Consider the following 25,951-nt stretch of genomic DNA (forward strand, 5'->3'; position numbering starts at 1 on the left):
TTTTTCGTACAAATTAAATTAGATATCGAGGTATTGAGGTTAGGGCTGTACAGGGCAAACCGATAAACCGCACCAAACCGACAAACCGAACCAAACCGGAAAAAAAACCCGACTAGTGGTTTGGTTTGACTTGGTTTGGTGTTTGGAAAAAAAACCCGACCATTATAGGGTTGGTTTGGTTTTAACTAAAAAAAGTCAAACCGAACCCAAACCGACCCGATTATAGATATACTACTTTTAAATTATGTTATACATAAAAATATTTATTAAAATGTAATTTATAAATATTTTTTAAAATTTTTTCATAATTTTTGTTTTCTTTCTTACATTTAGATTTGGACTTGAGAAGCTCATCTAAATAATATACAAAAAAAGCTCATCTTATAAAGTTATATTATAAAGTTAAAACTTCAAACAGTGTTCTGCCTCCATCTTATATGTTGATATTTTGTACTAGAACTCTTTTTAAGAAGTACTACTCTGTGCTTTTTATTAGATACTATGAAAAACCCAAGAAATCCAAAAAAACCCGAAAAACCCGAAAAAAACCCGAAAAACCCGAGAAAAATTGATATCGAAAAACCCGACTTTTATTAGTTTGGTTTGGTTTATAGATTTAATAACCCGATACAAATGGTTTGGTTTGGTTTGTAAAAATCCGAACCAACCCGGTCCATTTACACCCCTAATTGAGGTCATGGGGTGGTGGAGGGGTGGAGGTGTTGGGAGAGTAGAAAATTTTTTACAAATAAAATACAATTGAGGGGGTGGGGTGGAGAGTAGATATTTTTTTTGTATTTTATTGAGAAATAATATGATAGTTGAACTTTCTTTCAAGGTTATATGATTTTAAGATGCTCAAAAGACATTTCAATATGAGGTGATTAAAAATATTAGTTTAATATTATCTGATACGTATACTAGAAAATAAAAAAAAACTAGCTAATCAACTATTAACTAGTATTTATTCAAAAAATTAAGATAGCAAAATAAAGTTTGAGTAGTTCAAAAGCATAATTCTAACATATTTGATAACAATTTTAATATATTTTAGGAGTATCATTTATGTTTCTCGAAATACTACTTCTTGTTAAATGATCTTTTACATAATGTATATATATCATTTAGTTTAAATTTCATTTTTTTGTATCTTTAATATTATAGATGTTTTCATGATATTTTTTTAAAATAAATATTGGGGATAGAAAATTACAACGTGGGGAATTTTTATTTTTTTAAACCAAAATTTCTTGTGAAGACCATAATAAGGGTTCAAAATAAAGCCGAAAGGAGACAATTGAGAAAGCAACACAATATCTAAAATGGTAAAGGAGCACAAATTCTTCGAATTCTTGAGTATCTTCTAATCAATAACTCTTCCATCTTGAAAGGTCTTGCACACTCAAATCTGGAGGAAGTGACTGCTTCAACTTGTCAGCCTTCTCAAAGTCGGACACAGAGTTTGTATAGGTACTTGCAGCAGCAAACCTTGAACTTAACCATATCTTTATTCTTCTTGATCGATCTTGACATATCGTGCATCCTTCCTTCTTGTTGTTAGGAGGAAATCCTTGATCTCGTGGATTTCCTTCGGCATGATTAGGTCTTCAAATAAGGATTTGTTGTTCTTGTTGCTGCTGCTGAAAGAGAAGCACAACGTGGGGAATTGAATAAGATAAAAGTTTAGATAGTCAATCAATTAAGTTATTAAGAATTTTCGTGTGGAATTAATCTTATATGCTATATTAAAAGTGTAATGGTCCTTAAAAATTGAACCTTTTGCCCTTCATTAAAAGCGGAGTCGCTTTTGATAAAATCGTCCTTTCACTATTTTATTTTTATTTTAATGATATTAAATATTTATTATAATATAAATCCTATAACAGTAAGGTCTGATAACGTAAGCCTATAACTAAAAGTTTTTATGCATCCTAATTAAGTCTGGTCACATAATCTTATAACTAAAAGGTCTATAAGTAAAAGTTGATGCGTTTAATTATATGCTGACACTTCTAAATATGTACAACTCTGCTAACGTAAGTTTATGAATCCTCATATAATGAGGACACTTCTAGATATGGACATTTTTTTCTTTTCTCCATGAATAATGTAAGCTGTAAGGAGGTTTGGTAACTCCTGAATATTTTGTAAAAAGTTTTATTTATTAAGATATTCTAAAGTAATGAAAAATTACATGAGGAGAGATTTAGAACTAAATGTGGTAAAATATTAATTCATATCTTTTTGATTCATGATTATTCTACATCTATAAAAGGACTTCTAATTCATCATCATTCTACAATTTGTCTCACCTTCATCTATTGGTGTGTGACGACCCGTTTGGTCGTTCAGCACTTTTGGGCTCCTTTTCATTAAAATACCTTTTCGTAGCCTTAAATGGTATTCGTATGTAGGTAAAGGGGCACGGTTATATAATTGATGGGTAATCTTCTCTTTTTTTGTGGATTCATTAATTTCTAGGAAACATGTCCCATGACATTAAATATGATATTAGAATTGGGTGGAAATACACTTAATTAGTAAATATTCCACTTTTGTTGGTGGTTAGCCGTATGATGCGAGGATACAAAGTTAGTGATTCAATCAATTTAAGGGATTAAGTGGATGTTATTTTTATTTATTTATTTATTAAAAATAAATGAAGTGGGCAAGCCACATTCATGATGTTTTCAGGAATGAGTGACATAAAGTGGAAGTATATATATATTTTTTATTTTTAGAAATAAATGAAGTGGGCAAGCCACTTTCAATAAGTGACATAAAAGAGGAATGTAGTGTAAGATTTTTTTTAGTTTACACGGAAAGAAGGCAAAAGATAGAAAAGAGAAGGAAACACGCGAGAGAAATTGTAATATTTCTATTCCAAAAATTAGGATATGCTCTTGCATTATACATTTGTTTCAGTGCTTGCTTATTTTTCCATTTCCATGTGTATGTGTGTTTGCTCTATCCTTTGTATTAGTAGTTTGGGTTTTTAGCACTTGTGGTAAATTCTCCCTGAATTCTAACCATGACGTGTCAACTTTTTATGGTATATTCCAAGGAAATAATTTCAATAGTTAGTGGGGGTAAGTTTCTAATCTTAAATTAAGTATTTTATCGTGATATCATCCATTATTTAGCGATATCATCCATGAGTTTAGATTAGAAATTGGTGGGTTTTCCATGGAAATGAGTTTTCAAGTAAAATGTGGAATTTGCTACTATGCATTTAGAGTAAAAATTATTGCTGCTATCCTTTTGTAAAGAACCTAAACGTTGCTATCATAAATAAATAAAAAGTCACGTGGCTGTTATAAATGGAACCATGTTCCTGTTAGAAATTATAGAAAATTTGTTGTTTTGTTTAACAAAATTAGCAACTTTCCAATGTGCAATTAAAAAGAAACCCTCTTTTTCTTTCTATGTAGGCCCACCCCTAGCCTTTATAAATTGTCAAGACTAATGATGGCTACCAAATCAATACATACTCTTTACTTTGATAGAGTGAAAGGGTGTCCCCTGCTAGTTATCCACTTAATCTTTAGTTAATCTCTTTTATTTCTCACTACGATCCAACATTTAACTAATTACATACATGATTAATTTATAATAACAAGAATATATATATATATATATCATTCGTGATTGGATTTTAATAAAAAAAATTGAATCATAAACTTTGGACTATTGTATGTCAGTTTTTCAATAAATTTCCAATTTTGCCCTTGTGGGACAAAGGCCACTTTTTGAGGTGCATTTTTGGGTTTTGAATATAAATATAGCAATATGGGTGTCCTTAGATTCGTATTCTAACGTAGATCGCATATTTTATAGATTTTGATCGTTCAGAGGTTCTACGCAAAGGAAAGGTTTTAGTTTGATTGTTCGTGGCACCTGCTCGACATTGAGGTACGGTCTACTTTAGTTAGACTCTAATTAGAGAACCGTATGTAGTTGTAGAAAGTGACGGGGATATCATATAGGCCTTTGGGCATGAATCACTTGTTTGTATCTTTGTCACATACTAGTTCACTCATCACATGAAAAAAAATGGTAATATTGATAATTGAACAGTGGACAGTAATATGACTGGTATTTATTAATTTATATTGATGATATTTTTGAGACTGATATCATGCATGGCGTGCTTTCCATATTATTGTTGTGATGACTGGTGAAGTGAGTGATTGAGAGACTCCGAGGTCTTTGCTGGAGATCAAGAGTGACAGAGAGACTCCGGGGTCTTTGCCGCAGATTGAGAGTGATTGAAAGCCTCCGAGGTTTCTTCCGGAGAGTACCAGTGGTACATGGACTTCGCGGGTCCCCCATGGGTCATGGCTTTGAGGCACAGTCCTTGGCATGTGTGTAGGAGAGTGGAGTGAGGGGGTGACTATTGCATTATATTGCATTCATCCACTCATATATGTGACTGATCATTTGGTGAGTTATATCAGTTTTGGTTGATTTCATAATTCCTTTATATATTACTTGTATATGATACATGACATACCTGTTTGCTCTATGTGCTACTTGTTGGTTTCAACTTCTTCATGCGTTATCTAATCATTATCGGCCTATAATGCTTACCGGTACTAGTGTTGTACTGATACTACTCTTGCTGCACTTTTGTTGAGTGCAGAGTATGATCCAGGCTCCATCTCTACGCCCCGTGGCTGATACTCGAGGGTGACATCTTTCAGTTATTCAGGGTAAGCTACCTGTCATCCTTGGCCCTTAAAGGACCTTCTCTATTTATTTTTGTTTTTGTATTCGATAGACAACATGTAGCCTTCGGGTATTTTCAGACTTCTATTACGTACTACGTTAGCGCTCTTGTACTCTTGACCAGATTTTGGGATTATCGTGACATAGCTAATTATGATAAGCATTTAAGTCTTGATAACATTCTTATCAAATTTTTTCGCTTATTTAACTTGTTTTTAGTAATATGGTTCGCCTACTCGGAGGGATAGTGTAGGTGCCACCACGACTCATAAATTGGGTCATGACAAGTTGGTATCAGAGCTAGGTTAATGGGTCTAATAAATACAAGAGCAATGTCTAGTAGAGTCTTGCGGATTGATACGTAGACGTCAGTACCCATCCTCAAGAGGCTATAGGACATTTAGGAAACACTCCACTTTTTTTCTCATTTCGTGCTAGTTCAATCTAATTGGTATCTAGTTCATTCTTTTTGTGCTAGATTGTTCAGATTGGTATCTTAACCTCATTTATATGTTTTCTCACATATGGTGAGGACGCGATCGACCACTACTGGGGGCCAGGAGCCTGCACCTGCACCTACACCCGCATCCATACCCGTTACCCGAGCGTCTGCACCTACACCCGCACCTGCATCCATACCCGTTGCCCGAGAAGCTATCCGTAGGCGAGGCAGGGGATGTAGTAGGGGTAGAGGCCGTGTAGCTAATCCAGATAGGAACCAAGCACCAGCACTTGCTCAGGACCCTGATAGAGAGTTGACTCCGGAGCTTGACAAGATTCCGGAGGAAAAGATTAGGGCCGTTGAGGCACAACCTGGGGTCACTGCTACTCCTGAGTTTCGGGAGGCTATGTTTCGAGTGTTGGGGTACTTTGACAGTTTGGCTTAGGCGGGCATGATTCTAGTTTCTCCAGATGGCTCGTAGACTAGAGTGGAAGGTCATACTCACGATGTTATGGTTGCTCTAAGATTTCGAACATCGAGGGTATTGTCATCAGCAGCAGTGGCTCTCCGTATTGATGCTACTCCAGCACCTGATTTTTCTCGAAGGCCTATGGATGGGCCAGTGTTGACCAGTGAAGAGTGAAAATTGTTTGAGGGATTTACTAAGATGTGTCCTCATTGGTTCTATGATACTCCCGGGGAGGATGCGTATGAGTTTATTGTTAGCTGTCATGAGATGCTTCATAAGTTGGGTGTAATGGAGTCTCACGAGGTCAATTATATTTCTTTCCAATTAGTTGGGGATGCCAAGCAGTGGTGGAGGTCATACATGGAGTGTCGACCAATTGGATCATCATATTTGACCTGGACCCAGTTCTACCAAGTGTTCCTAAAGAAATATGTTCCTCGTACTCTAAGAGATAATAGGAAGGATGAGTTTTCGACATTAGAGTAGTGGGGTAGGTCTGTCGCAAAGTATGAGACCAAATTTCTCGCCTTGTCCCGATATGCGACGGCATTGCTTCCTACCGAGGCTGAAAGAGTGAGGAGATTTGTGAAAGGTTTGGACCTTCTACTTCAGCTAGCCACCTTACATTTGGAGGCTTCTAGGGGCTCATTTCAGTCAGTTGTAGAGCATGCCAGGAGGGTCGAGTCAGAGATAGGTCGGGCACATAGTGGGGGTGGCGATAAGAAAGCTCGTAGATTTGATAGTTTTAGAGGTCCTATTAGAGGTTGGGGATAACATGATAGGGTTCGTCATCATCCCTACAGCCTCCCCATACATTCATCACTACAGGCTTTAGCAGGTGGTTCTTCAGGTTACAGTGGGCATAGTTCTAAATAGACTTCTCGAGGTTCTTACGCCCGACCTTCAGACCGCGGTGGGTATTCTGGTTCTTCTATGACAGTTAAGCAGCCTATGGCTAGAGGAGCATGTTTTGATTGCGGTGGGATAGGACATTATGCAAGAGAGTGTCCTAAATCCAGGCAGGGTTCTAGAGTTCAGACATCTAGGCCTCCAATACTGCCAGCTAGAAAAGGAGGATATTTTAGTAAAGGGGGTTCGCAATTGAGCAGAGGTGGCCATCAGCCTAGTAGAGGTGGTCATCAGTTTGGTAGGGGAAGCGCTCAGTCAGTAAGAGAAGGATCTCAGAAAGTCTGCAGTGGTCATGGAGGCACACAGTCCTAGGGTGGACGTGCCCATTTCTATGCTTTTCTGGGTAGACTAGAGGCCTAGGCCTCTGATGCGGTTATCACAGGTATTATTTTAGTTTGTCATCGATCAACTTCTGTCTTATTTGATCAGGGTTCTACTTTCTCTTATGTGTCCACTTATTTCTCCGAGGGTCTCGATATGATTTGTGATATGCTTGATGTACCCATTCGTGTCTCTACTTCTGTCGGAGATTCTGTGATAGTAGATCGGGTCTATAGGTCTTGTGTGGTCAGGTTATTGGGGTATGATACTTAGGTAGACTTGGTTATTCTAGATATGGTGGACTTTGATATTATTTTGGGCATGGACTGGTTATCTTCCTATCATGCTATTTTAGACTGTCATGCCAAGACAGTCACATTGGCTATACCAAGTATTCCGTGGTTAGAGTGGAAGAGTAATCCTAATCCAGCACCTAAGTAGATCATATTATTTCTTCGGGCAAAGAAGTTAGTAGATAAGGGATGCCTAGCATATTTGTCTCATATTCGGGATACTAGTGTGGACACTCCTTTCGTAGAGTCAGTGCCAGTTGTTTGTGAGTTCTCAGAGGTTTTCCCTACAGATTTACATGGTATGCCGCCTGATCGAGATATTGGATTTTGCATTGACTTGTAGCCCGGCACCCGACCAATTTCTATTCCACCCTATCGGATGGCTCCGGCAAAGTTGAGGAAGTTGAAGGAGCAGTTGCAAGACTTGTTGAGCAAAGGATTTATTAGGCCCAGTATTTCCCCTTGGGGTGCTCCCGTTCTGTTCGTCAAGAAGAAAGATGGTACCATTCAGATATGTATCGATTATCGGCAATTAAACAAGGTTACAATAAAAAATAAGTATCCAATACCCTGCATTAATGACTTATTTGACCAACTTCAGGGTGTATCGATCTTTTCTAAGATTGATTTAAGGCCAGGCTATCATCAGTTGAATATTTGAGCGGAGGATGTTCCGAAGACCGCTTTCAGGACCCGTTATGGTCATTATGAGTTCTTGGTAATGTCTTTTAAGCTTACTAATGCCCCTGCAACCTTCATGGATTTGATGAATGGGATCTTCAAGCCTTACTTAGATTCATTTGTGATCGTATTTATTGATGCATTCCTGGTGTACTCTCAGAGTAAGGAAGATCATAAAAAGCATTTGAGGATCGTGCTTAGCCTATTGAAGGAGAAAAAATTGTATGCCAAGTTTTCAAAGTGTGAGTTCTGGCTCAGTTCCATAGCATTTTTGGGACATGTTGTGTCCAAGGATAGGATTATGGTTAATCCCAAGAAGATTGAAACGGTTAGAGATTGGGCCAGACCTACTTCAGTGACTGAGATTCAGAGCTTCATAGGCCTTGCGAGTTATTATCGCTGATTTATGAAGGGATTTTCATCTATTGCTTCCCATTTGACTAGGTTGACTCAGAAGAATGTTCTTTTCCAGTGGTCCGATGAATGTGAGGAGAGCTTTCAAAATCTCAAGGCTTTATTGACTTCAGCCCCGATTTTGGCTTTACCTATAGAGGGAAAGGACTTTAATGTTTATTATGATACTTCTCGTATAGGCTTGGGTTGTGTGTTGATGTAAAAGGGTAGGGCAATCGCGTATGCTTTGAGATAGTTGAAGGTCCATGAGAAAAACTACCCCACTCATGACTTAGAGTTGGTTGTAGTAGTATTCGCATTGAAGATTTGGAGACATTACTTGTATGGAGTCTATTGTGAGGTGTTCACGGATCACCGTAGTCTTTAATATGTGTTTAATCAGTGGGACCTAAATTCTCGGTAGCGTAGATGGATGGAGTTGCTTAAGAATTATGATATTACTATTCTTTATCATTCGGGAAAAACTAATGTGGTAGCTGATGCATTGAGTCAAAAAGCAGTAAGTATGGGCAGCTTGGCACGTTTGATTGTAGGAGAGCGTTCTTTAGCCATGGAGGTGCAGAGTTTGGCTAATAGTATGGTGAGGCTCAATATTTTAGAACCTGGTAAGGTTCTAGCTTATGTGGAGGCGAGGTTGTCTCTTTTAGAGAAGATTAGGGCCCAGCAGTTTGAGGATGTGAAATTGCGCAAGATTCGGGATAAAGTGCTAAGTAGAGGAGCCAAAGAGGCTATTCTTGATGATGAGGGTGTTTTGAGAATTAAGGGGCGCATTTGCGTTCCTAAAGTTGGTGATTTGATCCCGTTGATCTTAAAGAAGGCTCATAAGTCTAGATACTCAATTCATCTAGGGGCAACAAAGATGTACCGTGACTTGAGGCAACACTATTGGTGGGGTAGAATGAAGAGAGACATTGTGGAGTTTGTTGTTCGATGTTTGAATTGCCAACAGGTTAAGTATGAGCACCAGAGATCAGGTGGTGTGCTTCAGAGGATGCCCATTCTTGAGTGGAAATGGGAAAGGATCGCCATGAATTTCGTGGTTGGTCTTCTAAAGACTCTGGATAAGTTTGATTCGATTTGGGTTATCGTGGATAGGTTGACTAAGTCTGCACACTTTATTCTGGTTTATACTACTTATAACGCGGAGAAGTTGGCCAGGATCTACATCCGAGAGATAGTGCAATTGCACGGGGTTCCTATTTCTATCATTTCCGATAGAGGCACTCAGTTCACTTCCCATTTCTAGAGTACTTTACAGAAGGAATTGGGAACTCAGTTAGATCTTAGCACTGTGTTCCACCCGCAGACAGATGGTCCGTCCGAGAGGACTATTCAGGTGCTTGAGGATATGTTGAGGGCTTGTGTTATTGATTTTGGGGGTCATTGGGACAGATTCTTACCCTTGGTAGAGTTCGCATACAACAATAGCTATCATTCCAGTATTGATATGGCGTCATTCGAGGCTTTATATGGTAGGAAGTGTCGTTCTCCTATTGGGTGGTTTGATGCTTTCGAGATTTGACCTTGGGGTACAGATTTGCTGAAGGAGTCCTTGGACAAGGTCAAGCTTATTCAGGAAAAGCTTATGGCAGCTCAGAGTAGGCAGAAAGAGTATGCTGACCGAAAGGTTCGTGATATGGAGTTCATGGTTGGTGGGCAAGTCCTATTGAAGGTCTCCCCATGAAGGGTGTGATGCAATTTAGGAAGAAGGGCAAGTTGAGCCCGAGGTTTATTGGCCCTTTTGAGGTTCTTCATCGTGTTGGCGAGGTGGCTTATGAGTTGGCTTTGCCACCAGGTTTGGCAGGTGTTCATTCGATATTTCATGTTTCCATGCTGAAGAAGTACCATTCAGACAGGTCTTATATCATTCAGTGGGATTCGGTACTATTAGATCAGAATCTATCCTTTGAGGAAGAGCCGGTAGCAATAATAGATAGGCAAGTGAGAAAGTTAAGGTCCAAGGAGATTGCTTCGGCCAAGGTACAGTGGAAGAACCGTATGATTGAGTAGGCCACATGGGAGACCGAAGAGGATATGCGAAGTAGATATCCTCAGTTGTTAGACAAATCAGGTACCCTTTTCTCCATCTTTCTCTTATCGCTCGAGGACAAGCGATTGTTTGATTGGTATCTGATGTGATGACCCGTTTGGTCGTTCAGCACTTTTGGGCTTCTTTTCATTAAAATACCCTTTCCGTAGCCTTAAATGGTATTCTTATATAGGCAAAGGGGCACGGTTATATAATTGACGGGTAATCTATTTTTTTTTTGGATTCATTAATTTCTAGAAAACATATCCCTTGACATTAAATATGATATTAGTATTGGGTGGAAATACACTTAATTAGTAAATGTTCTACTTTTGTTGGTGGTTAGCCGTATGATGCGAGGATACAAAGTTAGTGATTCAATCAATTTAAGGGATTAAGTGGATGTTATTTTTATTTATTTATTTATTAGAAATAAATGAAGTGGGCAAGTCACTTTCATGATGTTTCCAGGAATGAGTGACATAAAGTGGAAGTATATATATATTTTTTATTTTTAGAAATAAATGAAGTGGGCAAGCCACTTTCAATAAGTGACATAAAAGAGGAATGTAGTGTAAGGTCTTTTTTGGTTTACACGGAAAGAAGGCAAAAGATAGAAAAGAGAACGAAACAGGCGAGAGAAATTGTAAGATTTCTATTCCAAAAATTAGAATGTGCTCTTGCATTATACATTTGTTTCAGTGCTTGCTTATTTTTCCATTCCCATGTGTATGCGTGTTTGCTCTATCCTTTGTATTAGTAGTTTGGATTTTTAGCACTTGTGGTAAATTCTTCCTGAATTCTAACCATGATGTGTCAACTTTTTATGGTATATTCCAAGGAAATAATTTTAATAGTTAGTGGGGGTAAGTTTCTAATCTTAAATTAAGTATTTTCTCGTGATATCATCCATTATTTAGCGATATCATCCATGAGTTTAGATTAGAAATTGGTGGGTTTTCCATGGAAACGAGTTTTCAAGTAAAATATGGAATTTGCTACTATACATTTAGAGTAAAAATTATTGCTGCTATCCTTTTGGAAAGAACCAAAACGTTGCTACCATAAATAAATAAAAAATCACATGGCTGTTATAAATGGAACCATGTTCCTGTTAGAAATTATAGAAAATTTATTGTTTTGTTTAGCAAAATTAGCAACTTTCCAAAGTGCAATTAAAAAAGAAACTCTCTTTTTCTTTCTATGTAGGCCCACCCTTAGCCTTTATAAATTGTCAAGACTAATGATGGCTACCAAATCAATACATACTCTTTACTTTGATAGAGTGAAAGGGTGTCCCCTGCTAGTTATCCACTTAATCTTTAGTTAATCTCTTTTATTTCTCACTACGATCCAACATTTAACTAATTACATACATGATTAATTTATAATAACAAGAATATATATATCATTCATGATTGGATTTTAATAAAAAAAATTGAATCATAAACTTTGAACTATTGTATGCCAGTTTTTCAATAAATTTCCAATTTTGCCCTTGTGGGACAAAGGCCACTTTTTGAGGTGCATTTTTGGGTTTTGAATATAAATATAGCAATATGGGTGTCCTTAGATTCGTATTCTAACGTAGACCGCTTATTTTATAGATTTTGATCGTTCAGAGGTTCTATGCAAAGGGAAGGTTTTAGTTTGATTGTTCGTGGCACCCGCTCGGCATTGAGGTACGGTCTACTTTAGTTAGACTCTAATTAGAGAACCGTATGTAGTTGTAGAAAGTGACGGGGATATCATATAGGCCTTTGGGCATGAAGTGGATGTGAATTCCAATTAGGTTGATGTTGTTAGTTGATAGGTGGGCTTGACGCCAAACGTGTTATCTATGTGATTATCACTTGTTTGTATCTCTGTCACATACTAGTTCACTCATCACATGAAAAAAAATGATAATATTGATAATTGAACAGTGGACAGTAATATGACTGGTATTTATTAATTTATATTGATGATATTTTTTAGACTGATATCATGCATGGCGTGCTTTCCATATTATTGTTGTGATGACTGGTGAAGTGAGTGATTGAGAGACTCCGAGGTCTTTGCTGGAGATCGAGAGTGACAGAGAGACTCCGGGGTCTTTGCCGCAGATTGAGAGTGATTGAAAGCCTCCGAGGTTTCTTCCGGAGAGTACGAGTGGTACATGGACTTCGCGGGTCCCCCATGGGTCATGGCTTTGAGGCACGGTCCTTGGCATGTGTGTAGGAGAGTGGAGTGAGGGGGTGACTATTGCATTCATCCACTCATATATGTGACTGATCATTTGGTGAGTTATATCAGTCTTGGTTGATTTCATAATTCCTTTATATATTACTTGTATATGATACATGACATACCTGTTTGCTCTATGTGCTACTTGTTGGTTTCAACTTCTTCATGCGTTATCTAATCATTGTCGGCCTATAATGCTTACCGGTACTAGTGTTGTACTGATACTACTCTTGCTGCACTTTTGTTGAGTGCAGAGTATGATCCAGGCTCCATCTCTACGCCCCGTGGCTGATACTCGAGGGTGACATCTTTCAGTTATTCAGGGTAAGCTACCTGTCATCCTTGGCCCTTAAAGGACCTTCTCTATTTATTTCTGTTTTTGTATTCGATAGACAACATGTAGCCTTCGGGTATTTTCAGACTTCTATTACGTACTACGTTAGCGCTCTTGTACTCTTGACCAGATTTTGGGGTAGTCGTGACATAGCTAATTATGATAAGCATTTAAGTCTTGATAACATTCTTATCAAATTTTTTCGCTTATTTAACTTGTTTTTAGTAATATGGTTCACCTACTCGGAGAGATAGTGTAGGTGCCATCACGACTCATAAATTAGATCGTGACATAGTGCTACATCTTATTTTGCTATTTCGTTGTCGCGTCGTCGTCACTTTTATTTAATTTTCAAGTTTTTAATCTCTCTTTCCTCTTTTTGTTTCATGTTTTTCTACCTTTCTTTTTCATATTCTTGATTTGAACAAAACAATATTAATTGTTATCTCGTTTCATTAAAGTTAGATTTTGTCCTTAGTTGAGTAAGTTTAGTCTAATAATATTTTATAACTAACATATTCCTGTATTCACAAGTTTCATCTATTCAAGCAAAGTAATATCTAAGGTAAGATAATCTTCACCTCATCAATTTAAATTGTTATAAAATTATATTATTCTTATTGTAATATTTGTCTTGCTGGCAAGGAATGCCATTCATTTTTTACGTCGGATTTGGATAAATCATATTTATTATTGAAATATTCACTTTACTACAAGTAATTATTTAATTTTTTAAAATAACTATATATACTTGAATTTTCCCTTAACGATTAATTTCACCTATTTAATTCAAGGTCGAAAGAAAGTATCACATTAAAAAGGGAAGACAATTGTTTGAAGTAGCACTCATGCTTGGAGAGATTAAGAAACATTCAATATAAATTATTTTTTTATATAAGAACAAACCTACAGTTAGAAGCTGAAATTTACGGCATCCGACAATTGTTTGAAAAAGTTTTATTCCTAATATTAGACTCCTATAAATAATAATACGTAGGTAAATATATTTAAGTGTATCATTTATTTGTTCATTCATTACAAATTTGTAATTTTAGAATAGAAATATACTAAGAATATCATAAAAATAGTCTATAATTTGCCTATATTAAGAGAAAAGCTACAGACCAATAGCAATTAGAAATTTATATTATGTTTGTCAATAACACAAGATGGAATAATGGACGGATCCATGAAGATGATACATACACAACTTACAAAGTAAAATCGGAGATGAATTAAACCCACTCAGAATGAACGAGATACAGAACCATATTGGTTACAAAATATATATATGTATATCACAGTTTTTTTTAATAATTTATTTTCCTTGTATATAATTTTATTGATTGACGTGAGACACATGTGCAAAACACATACACTAAACTAGTAATATGAAATATGTGTTATGTTTTATTTTTAATTTATTAATTTTTTATGCATATAAAATAGAAAATCATCTCCTCTATCTTGATTGAATTTACAAAATTAAATATTATTTCTTAAAATTATTCATGTTTTATGACTGCGGTCAAATTAACTAAACTTAAAAGGAATCTAGAGTAATATTTTTAATGAGCTTTAAGAGGTACATAACTGTGCAGATCATGTTCTACCGTCTCAAGCTTATTTTATCCATAATTTCACATAAATAAACAAGTAATGTATGAAGGAAGAGGAGAAGTTAAGTAAATGCGTATCTTTCAGATTCCATAATATAGCACATAAATGAAAAAGTAATAAGAGAAATTCTTTTTAAAATTGAGAAAAAAGATAAATGAGTTCCTTGACTTTAGAAAAGTGCTACATTACATTTACCTTGATTATATATATAGAGAGAGAGGGGGGAATAAGAATTAGAATAGAAGGAACTTGATTATATATATAGAGAGAGGGGGGAATAAGAATTAGAATAGAAGGAAGTTGAGGAGACATGTTATTTAAGTAGAAAATGCATATAGATGATTTTTTGTAACTTGTGAAATATAATTAGACGTAATAAGTATGATGGAAGATTCAATTTGTTTGCCTAACAAATTTGTTTGATTCAAAGCATGTTTACATGTCATTTTAAAAGCATGCTTGATTTAACTTGTTTGTCTTATTCTTTTTTTCAAGCTATTTCAAAGGCAAACAAATTGAAACAAAAAAAATATATTATTTTCAAGTTAAAATGGTATTTGAAATTGTGTTTGTACATAATGCAAATTACTAATTAGAGCTGTTTTTTTGAATATTTATGTGTAGTTTGAAGTGAAAATTGTGAAGAATTCCAAAAATATTCTGGAATTTAGTGTCAAATTGAATTCCAAAAACTTGAACAATTCCATGTCCACAGAGTTTCCCGGAATATAACTCCGAAAAAATGAAAACTATCATGACGAAACAGAACATATCCTGCAGGATAAAATATTTTCCAGTGAACATCCTCGTATGCAAAAGACTAGTGCTTTTCCATATTTACTCCGTGCCAATATTGTTGCAAGTTGAAAAAAGCATTTGAAGATGCCTGCATTCCTATCAAAGTAATAGAGAGGTGTCACCATGTCCACAAACCTGAGCAAAATATCCGTATTTTATACACAACAGAAGTGTTTGATTGACGTATACAATAAATTTCAACACTTGCAGCGTTAATACTCTCGCAATCTTGGACAAATCAAAGCCATTACTATCGTAGATACAAAAATTGACCAGGCCTTTTACACTAAACTTGTAAACAAGAAATGCAATATATAGCAGCTGCCTTTACATGAAAAATGAATAACAACGCGCTTGCACGCAATCTCATGATTGAATATACTTACCATACTATGACGTGGAGACAACACTAACAATTAGCTATATGCTACAGACGGAGAGACAGGAGAGGGAGAGTATTTTACAAGAGGTGAGAAAAGCATGGAATTTTCTGAGAAGAGAGACTTCCAATCTATTTCACCATCAGCTTGACTCACTGAGAATGTGGTCGAGATTCTTCTGAATCCATGGCACTGGGAATGTGTCCCACAATTTATCATAGTGCTAGATTTTTCATGAATCACTCCAAGAATCTTCGTCATCCTCTTCATCACTTCCAGCAAACGCCTGTAATAACATGGAAAACCTTAGCACCAATGATATGCAGATGCTCAGACACACGTATCTAGAGAGAGAGAAAGAGAGAGACTGACCTGGCGAATTGTTTTTGCTTTCTCCAAAATTGCAGCAACTCTCAGATTAGTCTGAGGACCCTGAATACTAGGCCTTGTTGCAACCGTTGGTTTCAGATTGAATGACTGGAAAACAAAGAAGACGTTTTCAGCTCGGAGAAATACTTACCAACTAAGAAGATGAAAAACATAAACTTAGAATGCAAAGTTAAATAAACAATTATAAAAATTGATATCTTACCTTTTTCCTTATTTGTTCCAATAGAGAATCTCTTTCATCAACCTTCGGTATTTCAGGCATAACCCGCTCTGTAACCTTCCTCAACTGCAAGAGAGAATCTTTTTCATCAACCTTCTGTATTTCAGGCCTAATCCGCTCTGTAACCTTCCTCAACTGCAAGAGAGAATCTCTTTCATCAACCTTCTGCATTTCAGGCCTAGCCCGCTCTGTAACCTTCCTCAACTGCAAGAGAGAATCTCTTTCATCAACCTTATGTATTTCAGGCCTAACCCGCTCTGTAACCTTCCTCAACTGCACAACAATTTAAATTTTAGAGACATGAAGTTTACCTACACTGCAATCTCCAAGTTTGACCAAAATGAACTAAAACTTACTTTGCTTTTGTCATGCGCAGCAAGATCATCAATTAATGGAGTCCGTGGTCTTTGTAGTTTCACTGTGCGAATCTCATTAGTGTTTCCTTCCTCCACAGCTGGCCAAATAATTTCTGCCTCTGTAGTTGGAACGCTATGATCAGGCTTTGCATTTTCTGTATATGATGGGATAACAGTGCCATGAGTCACTGCATTTTTCTCCAAACTTGTGAGAGTCTCTTCAAGATTGGATCTGTTTAAGCAAGTCTCCGGTGCTAACTGATGGAGGGGATGATGCTGGGGCTGGGATGGTTCATGGAATAATGACTCAGAAGCATCTGTAATCACTGTATCTGTCGGAGGTGCTTTTGGCTTTATTCCATCACTAACTGGCAGTCGCAGATTTCCTTCCAAATGAGCAGAGCCTTGTTCCTCTGGAAGCAATTCTGGAGCAACTTGGTTCTGTCGTTGGATGAGTTCTTCACTTGAACCCAAAACATCAATAGAAGGTTTATCCAGAGAAGTTACATCTGGGATCCAATTAATAGGCTGTGCCTCCCTTCTTATAGCATGCAAACTAGGTGGCTGCACCTCATGATATTGACCTGTCAATGGAAAGTGAGTCTTTGTGGAGTGTTTATCAACTGTATCAATAAACCTAATACTACTGTTTCCACAAAGAACTGTGGGTAGCAAAGTCAACAGACCTGATAGTGCCGTGCTATCAGCAGAATACATATCAATAAGTTCTGAACTTTCTGTAGCTACAGCTGAAAGCATGTTTTGATTCACAGTTTGAGCATTCTGATCAGTCCTAGATGCCAGACTTGATGGATTGGCACCTGTATAATGCTGTGTTGGCTCCCCGTCCGAATCCGGGGAAGAATGTAGTTTCCCCATCCTCCATTGAATTGGAGGAAGAGGAGGCAATGGGGGCATTTCTGCCTGACTGATCTGGCGTTCATCGGGAAGCAATGCAAAGCCAGGAGAGGTAGAAATACTCCCGTTTTCAAGAGGATTGACATTATGACTGCTAATAGATAAGGGATTCGAAACCGAAAGTTGACTAGGAACATTTGCTATAAATGGTACCGAAGAAGCATTGAGGGCTCCTACTATGTCAACATGATTGGAGAGGCGTTCCTCTTCAAACAGCACCTCTTTAGCTGCATCTTCATCTATCAATCTCTCTTTATCTGGTTCTTTACATGCTATCTCTTCATCTTTTTTGTACAAAGATGACAAAGTATATTGGTTACTCTGTGATAAAAGCTCAGGGAATGAAGGATGACTGGGGCCCACTGTTTGTGAAGATATTGAAGAAGCTTCAGCAGATTGTTCAATGTCAAAGCAATCTACCAGTTGTGGCTGGGTTAACAGAGGTAATGGCTTTGACTTTGCCTCACCACTATCCAGCACTTCCCTTTTAACTTGCTCATGGATTGCTGACTCAGCCCTCTCTTCTGCAAAGTAATCAGTTAGCAAAGGTTGAAGAACTTGATTTCTGCTGTGGGCTAAAACATCTGGGACTGCATCTTGACTTGAAAGGTTTGCCAGAAGAGATTGGGAAGAAGCATCAGACGCTCTGTCAACATGACTTTGCATCTTCTCCAAGAGAGGTGATTGGTCCAAATCAGCTTTGTGCAGCAATTCCTCATTGGGTTGATTGTCTTCTAATTCATCCTTTCCTTCTTCAAGAGAAATTTGCAAAGATGAGGCGTCTTCAGTGGAATCAGCAACTTTCCTCCTTTCGGAGGATACAGTATCCAAGCACCAATTTTTTAATGGTGGTTGGCTCGGAGCAGTGTTCAAGTCCAGAGTGTTTTCAGCATCAAAAGAAAGTTTTCTCCCAGTGGCTGTATCAACAACTGCTGTCTCGGGAGGATGATAGGTTGATGTATCAAGCACAAAGGAGTTAGAATCTGGGGTATCAGCTGTCTGTATCTTAAACTTTGATTCTGCATGACTATTAGGTAGATCAATTTCGAATTCATTCTGGCTGGAATGTCCAATTAAGCAAATAGATTCTTCTGAAGATAATTTGTGATCTAAAGATGAGTGTAGATCATCAAAATCTTCCTTATCGGCCAACGCAGCAAGAGGCGAAGCAGTCTCATCTGTGACATCAGACTTATCTATCTTATTTTCTATCTCATCTGACAGTATACCTTCATTGGTCAATGATTTGAGATGTGGAGAGGTAATCGAACCAGTGGACGCAATTCCAGAAAAAAGCTCACTGGGGGCAATACTAACCTTTTCATCAATTTTTGTTAAACTCGAAACTTCTACAGGATTTTCCTGCCAAGAACATGAAATATCCATTTCTCCAGATTCAAGTGGCTGAATATCAGTTGCAATTTCTGAAATCTGAGGGTTCAGCACATCAACAAAATCGAGGCCATCTTCCCCACAGCTCTTACTGAGGTCCCCTGGCTCAAACATAACTGCATCGTTGAATGCCCCACATGTCTCTTCATGCTCTTCATCTGCATCACCAGCTTCAATATCTTTGGTACTGAGGTTATGTGGCTTCATGCATGTATCTTTGTCAGAAGCACCCAATATATCCAGTATCTGAACTGAACCAACAGAACTACCATTTGAATTCTCATTGTCTAGACCACCATCCACATGGTTTGGATGGTTTACAGCCAACAATGAAGGTGAGGTATCACCTTCTTTCGATGATGGACAATTAGGAAGATTACATAAGGAGGCTGAATCATCACCTAACGATGGATCCTCACCATCCAAATTGGGTAACTGCTGATAATCAGAAGACAACACTTCACGCCTGTCTTCAGAAGGAACGTTAAGGTGCTCAGAAGTAAAGGGAAGATTATTAACTAGACTCGCATCATCATTATATAAATTGCTCTCATGCTGGATTTCAGAAGATTTTGACTGTGGCATGTTATCTCTGGCATGCCAAGGAATATCAGAATGACTTGATGCACAAGACACATTCTCACCTAGCCTCAAATTTCGATCAACCAAATCATCTGTTAGCTTGACATCAATGGATGCTCTAGATGGTGAATCATTTCCATTCTGTTCTGGAGCATCAAGGATAACAGGAGCATGGGGTTGACTGACCTGCAAACTTGATGCATCTTCTGCAATGGTAGTTAAAGGATTTTCACTCTTGCCATGAGAGACGAAATTTTCATTTGTTTCAGCTCTCATCCCTGCAACTTCAACAAATATTCCTGTATAAGCATGTATCGGCATAGGAGTTGAATCTGTAAAATGTAGGGTAGTAGTTTGCTCACCAGAGTCACAACTGCCACAGGGTTCCCTAGCTACCATAATGCATTTTCTATCATAAACACTGTGTTCTGGAGGCTGGGGTAATTGAGTCTCCTCATTAACAGATTGCTGCTCACATGAAGTATCAGAGGTCTTAGCTCCCTTACTAGAACTTTCCCTCTCCAAGAGGACACTCTCAACAGAAGTGCTAGGGGAATCAGAACAGGAAAAACTAGATATTTCTTTCTTAGAATAACTATTCCCATCATCAGATAATGTAGAGTTCTCAATTGAATGAGAATCTGAAGATTGAGCTTGAAGCTTTTCACTGCTAGAAGACAGACATAACACTTGCTTTTTGCTGTTCAAGAAGTGCAAATCCCTTCTGGCTCTCTGCTCAGAGTCTGTTTCTAATTCTGGCTCCATTGTAGTTAGGGCATCGACATAATTATCTATTTCACTTGCAACATCATCTGACTCATAACCAATACCTCTGTCTGTTCGGCTTTCTCCATCCACTGCTATTTCCTTTTCATCAACCACGCTATGAATAGAAGGCAAGATATCAGTTGATTGTGATTTATGGCTTCGTCTGGAAATTCCTCTCACTCGATAGTGGGAGAGATCCTCATTGACTTCATCTAAGCATGGTCTTAGACTATTGTTCTCTTCAATTTGTGGTGGAGATGGCGATAAAGATGCTCTCTTGTTCCTCCACATCACCTCCTTATCAGGACTCGGTGGTCTAATATCTTCCGTGTCCGCCGAAGTTTCATAGGCATCAGTCGATGGCAATCTCAAAGGTGATGAGTCAATACCGACTTCATGGACTACTTTATGTTCTGGTGAAGAAGCCTCCAAGAACTTATTCATATAGCTCTTCCCAGTTTTCAGATCAAATGGAAACCCATTCAGCTTTCTTTTCAATTTCACGCGATGTGCAGGAACATTTATACTGTTTTCAATGCGTTCCTCCAAGAACAGCTGATGGAGTCTGCACAAATGTGAGGAACACAGAATAAGATACTCAACTAGAACAATCATAATGCATATTTTATACATTAGGCATCAAGGATCTCACTTGGCATGTGATGTAGGCAACACCTCAGGTGTCTCCCCATTTCTCCAACGTGAACCTCTCTTCTGCAACAGAAAGATAAAAAAATATTTTGAAGCACCAGAAAGATAATGCAACTTCATCATCATTGATATTATCACTGAAAAGAAGCTGCTTGCTGACGGACGAAATAGTAAGAACCCTCCAGAAACAGTAGCCAAGATGGAAAGACTATGCTTTTGCAAACCCCAATCTTCCTTAGGCAAAAACTTCTTATTCAGAATGCAGGTTTCTCTACTACATTAAGTGAAAGTCATCTTTCTGCCTATATGCTAAAGCTAAAAGGGCTCCTCTAATTATAACAGACATCAGATGCCTCATAGCTGAAAATAACAGATTCACTTCTCAGTACAGGCGTCAAGTTAAAATTAAACGTTTTAGGAGGGCAAGATCATTTTGCTCCTTTTTCCCTCATACTTTTCTCGGTCAAGATGGACCTTTGAGGGGCTGGCTTCAGAAAGCTTCATGAAGGAGATCAACAGAGACTCGAGCAAATAAGCACATGTTACCACATGAAGAAATAAATGTTCAAGTAATTGGAAGAAAGTATCAAGAACTTATCATAATACCACGAAAAACCTTCCAATTGTAGCCCGAAGGAAAAGAGAAAATGACATCTCAAACATCAAGCCATGGAAAAGCCACTAAATCAGTATGTCACTCGTATAAATCCCAGAGGAAACCAAGAGGTTGCAGAGAAACAGGAGTAATAGTTTCTCTTCTTTTTAATTACCTTTGTCTTGCGAGTTTTCTTTTCCCTCTGAAGATCTGAAGTTGTGAATGCATAAGAGGATGTCTCGACTTTAAAGGATGAAGGGTCAGTGTAACGTTTCAGACATGCTCCAGCACCAGCAACATCAAACCTGTTACAATCCATTGAGTTTGACAAACGCTGTTCTAATGAAGTTTAACACTCTATGTAATGAAAGCTGCTAAAAACAGAACATACTTGTCTAGAAGGAATAAACGAGGTGGACCTCTGCATTCTTCATACGAGTCCATCACAAATCGAGGTAAATCTCCCCTTGTAACCATATTTTGGTCGATTCGCAGATTAGGATGCCAATCAGTACCTGAAATAACAGTTGTATTACAAATACTTTCACGCATAGGTTATATCGAAAACTCAATAAATTCCTCAAATACTAATATCCATTTATTTCAAATGCAGAAACACTAATATTCATATACGCCATGTTCTATGTTCAAGAAAATGAAAGACAACTATTGCGTTGTATGCTCTCTCTCTCTCTACACACACACGCGTGCAAGCGCCATAAACATGTATAAAACAGTTAGAAAGGATGGAATCTTTTGGTGCAGAATTAAGAAGCAGCAAGAAGAGTCATCAAAGTGCCCGAAAAAAACAAGTATACTAAGTCGTCCAGGACTTCTATGGTGTTATTGACCAATGAAATGCTCTTTGCACTTACCAGCATTATAGAAGAAAGAAGAGTGATTGGTCTGTGAGAGGAATGCCCTCTCAATCAAAGGAAATTCCGCTTCAAGCTGCTTGACCCTGACCGTTAGACTATGACCTCTTGCAGCAGTTGCCATCACTTCTTCATGCAAGTCATGGAATATCTCAGCAGCAAACCTTGAACATTTAGAATAAACAAGGAAAACAACATTTTAATCACTGCCACAATTAAACAGAACTTCAACTGCAGTACATCTTTACAAAATAAAGTGATCAGATATCACTTGCAGGGACAAAGTGCATAAGCAGAAAGACCCATATTTGGCACCACATTTTAATAGATACTACCAATATTGATGCCTTTGCAGTTAATTGATCAGCAACTAAGTAGATTAAGCTCTACAAACTCGGAACATTTTCTAACAAGCATATCCTAGTTTAATGATTTAAATAATAAAAAGGTAGGAACTCCATAAGAATATATGCAGAAATCACTTATAAATGCTAAATCAAACAGCCAAAAAACTAAGAAAAAAAAAACATCGACATATTCTACAATGCAATAATTGTCAAAATTAACATTCTACAATGCAATCAAATAACAATTCAAATAATGGACTCACAAATTCAGATTTCCATTTCAATAACTAAAAAGCGTCTTTACAAGTTTCAATAGATTTCAATACTGATATATCTCAACTCGCCTGTTTCACTATATCGATTCAAATAAAAGAGGGATTTGAAACACAAAAATCCAGAGAGCATTCACTAATAAAACGACAAAATCCCAAAATCAAACAGCTGAAAACGAAAAACGCATCAGAAGACAAAGCAAAAAAACAAAAAAAGAAGATACTGACTCGGCGAGGTCACCAAGCTGGCGCAAAACACCAACAAGTCCAGCCATGGCAACACCTTCAAGTAGAGCTTCTGGATCATCTTTATCAGCAGCTTTGTACAACTCCGGATCGGCCAAGCTGTACTCGTTCCTAATCTGATACCTATTCACAGGCATTTCTACAAAATCGAAACCCTAATTCGTCAAATTCATCATATACTTTCTTCTGAATAGCAACATTACATTATCGACATTCAATTCATACACATGGTATATCTATGGAGTCTATGTATAGCTGTATCTTCGTTGGTAATTGTATAGAGAGAGAGAGTTGCTGTGAATGTACAGTTGACAGAAGAGGTGAGGACTCAGAGAAGAGGGTTGGTTGACTATATTAAATATTTGTACTGCTATTTAATCACCGTTTTAATTTTAATTATTTTTTACATACTTTTATGACTTTATTTGTACTGCTATTTAATCACCGTTTTAATTTTAATTATTTTTTACATACTTTTATGACTTTGTTTACGGGTAGATTTGGATCAATTATTAATCAAATCAATTCAATTAGTTTTAAAAAATTTTAAATTAAATTAAATCAAATATAATATATTTTTATTAGTTTGATTGTTATCGATTTCATTTTTTGATTTGATTATTCAATTATTATCCATATATAAGTATAAAAGAAATGATTCATTCAAAAGGAAAAAAAACTACAATTCATTTAAATAGAAAAATAATTAAAACAGCTGACAGAACTTTCGATCAATAAATTTACTCTGAATAAAACTTTAAAACTCATCACTTTAGCCTAGACAACAAAGAGTGGCATTCCTAGTCCCACCAAAAACTGTCACACAGACGCATATACATGAAATCAATAAGATAAGTGTTCTCATTTTGAATATTTTTGCTTTCATGAATATATTATAAACAAATTATAAAATATTCTCGAGATAGTTATAACACACATATAAACATCGAGTAAATTTACAAATTCAAATTAATATGAATTTCAAGATACTAAACAAAAATTGTTAACTGATAATGTAAGTAAATATAGAATTTTTCTAGTTTCTGGTGTATAGTATATAAAAGTAGAATTTAGTATTTGGATTTTTTTTATATTAATAATCTAGCAAATAATCAATAATTTTCTTTAATGCATTTTTATTTATCGGCCTTCTTTCTACTTCAACATCAACTTCATATAGAACATAAATATAATAAATATCGAGTAAATTGACTAACTCAAATTAATATGAGTTTTAAGATAATAATAAAAAATTGTTAACGAATAACATAAGTAAATATATAATTCATGTAATTTCTTAATTTTGTTATGTAATTGTTTATTTTAAATATTTGGTTTGAATAAGTTATATATTGTTTAAATTATTGAATAGACTGAAGTTATAATTAAAATTACTAATAGAAAATCAAAAAAATCAGTTAGGATTAAATTAAAGAAAATATATTCTTTCAATAGACATGTGATAGTGATTAATTGAAACTAACAACCATCTTATATTAAGCGATGTTAAAGTGATACCTTTACTGAAAAATTATATTATTTAATTTTATGTATAAATATTATATATTGTTGGGCTTTAACCACTCGACCATCTTACCCGGTGACATTTTTAAAAATAAATCTTAAACTAAAAAATATTAGTATAATTTATAATTCGTCTGTTTTAATAATATTATGTATTTTTTAAAAAAAAAATACAACCAGGGAATATTTGGAATAAAATATGTTGGAGAGGACGCAGCTGAATTTGTCATGCCCTTCATTGTGGGCCTCCTTTGTTGTATTGGATCCTGCATCATTCACATAGCACGTATACCGTATAATAATTTATTCATTTTCTTTTGTTTTTAGCCAAATAAATAAAAATGAGGTTAAAATATTTTCTCATAAGCTGAGGTTAAAACTATTACATTTTTACTCAAAGTTCATTCATGACTGTTTGACATAACTTATTTTAATTAGTTTATAAGCTGAAAATAATTTATAAGCTAAAAGAAAATAAATTAGCGTAGTTTAACTTCTTTTTTTTGGTTTATAAGTTATTTTCAGTTTATAAGCTACTTTAAATAAGTTAAGCCAATTAGATTCAATTATTTTTTGGGGCTTATTTTAAGCACAAAATAATTTTAAATTGATTAGTCAAATACTCAAAAAAATTAAAAATAACTTATAAGTCAATCCAAACGGGCCCTTAGTCTTATCATGTTTTCTAGTTCTCTCTTTCTCCATTGAAATTAGAGTTGTTCGTGGTTCGGATAAATATCAATTTAAATTGTGAAAAATTAAATTTATTTAGATTTGATTTCACATCTTTACAAAATTAATAATATTTGATTTGATTTTAATTTTGTTCAACATCAAATACATAAATTATATACATATTTTTTTATAATTCGATATACATAATATATATATATATATATATGTGAACAATTTTAAATATCATAGTAAATTATATGTTTTTATTATAATTTATTTATGAAAGTAAAAAAGCTCAAAAGGAGAGCGTTTATCTTGTTGGTTTCATGTATATGTATATGAATGCCTATGAATTATGATAGTTTTTGGTGGAACTCAAAATGTCACTGCTTCTTCCTTGGCTAGGCCAAAAGTGGTGAAATTTTGGAGTTTTATTTACGATAAATTGAGGGATCAGATATTCTGTAATGCTAGTTGTTCTAATTTTTTTTCTTTT

At 36.1% G+C, this 25,951-nt stretch overlaps 1 protein-coding gene, 1 long non-coding RNA gene and 1 pseudogene across 3 annotated transcripts; 1 reads left to right on the forward strand and 2 right to left on the reverse strand.

The window, feature by feature from the left end:
* Positions 1-1,283: 1,283 nt before the first annotated feature.
* Positions 1,284-1,820, reverse strand: LOC129881582 (60S ribosomal protein L38-like; annotated as a pseudogene).
* A 9,035-nt stretch (positions 1,821-10,855) lies between these two features.
* LOC129881583 (uncharacterized) lies at positions 10,856-12,948 on the forward strand. Its single transcript, XR_008765624.1, has 3 exons — positions 10,856-10,932; positions 11,894-11,968; positions 12,767-12,948. It is a non-coding gene; the product is annotated as an uncharacterized LOC129881583 (long non-coding RNA).
* A 2,452-nt stretch (positions 12,949-15,400) lies between these two features.
* On the reverse strand, positions 15,401-23,589 carry LOC129882453 (protein SCAR2). Of its 2 annotated transcripts, none has more exons than XM_055956753.1 (11): positions 23,239-23,589; positions 22,392-22,555; positions 21,908-22,031; positions 21,692-21,821; positions 20,923-20,984; positions 19,865-20,835; positions 17,297-19,780; positions 16,611-17,194; positions 16,237-16,527; positions 16,017-16,121; positions 15,401-15,930 (listed from the first exon to the last, which is right to left on the reverse strand). In XM_055956753.1, the coding sequence occupies exons 1-11, from the start codon at positions 23,391-23,393 to the stop codon at positions 15,877-15,879; spliced, it is 5,124 nt and encodes a 1,707-aa protein (XP_055812728.1). In that variant the 5' UTR covers positions 23,394-23,589; the 3' UTR covers positions 15,401-15,876. The 2 variants fall into 2 exon arrangements, with proteins under 2 accessions (XP_055812728.1, XP_055812727.1); XM_055956752.1 differs by having other exon boundaries at positions 17,297-19,786.
* Between the last annotated feature and the right edge of the window lie 2,362 nt (positions 23,590-25,951).

The sequence above is a fragment of the Solanum dulcamara genome, chromosome 3 (assembly GCF_947179165.1).
Source record: "Solanum dulcamara chromosome 3, daSolDulc1.2, whole genome shotgun sequence".
Lineage (NCBI taxonomy): Eukaryota > Viridiplantae > Streptophyta > Magnoliopsida > Solanales > Solanaceae > Solanum > Solanum dulcamara.

Bases quoted from the DNA above. Each gene is read 5' to 3' on its own strand.
- LOC129882453 (XM_055956752.1), bottom strand. From the start codon at position 23,393: ATGCCTGTGAATAGGTATCAGATTAGGAACGAGTACAGCTTGGCCGAT. The intron at 21,822-21,907 runs GTATGTTCTGTT...GGATTGTAACAG, and splicing joins CGTTTATTCCTTCTAGACAA to GTTTGATGTTGCTGGTGCTG. The intron at 17,195-17,296 runs GTCTGTTGACTT...TTCCATTGACAG, and splicing joins TGATAGCACGGCACTATCAG to GTCAATATCATGAGGTGCAG.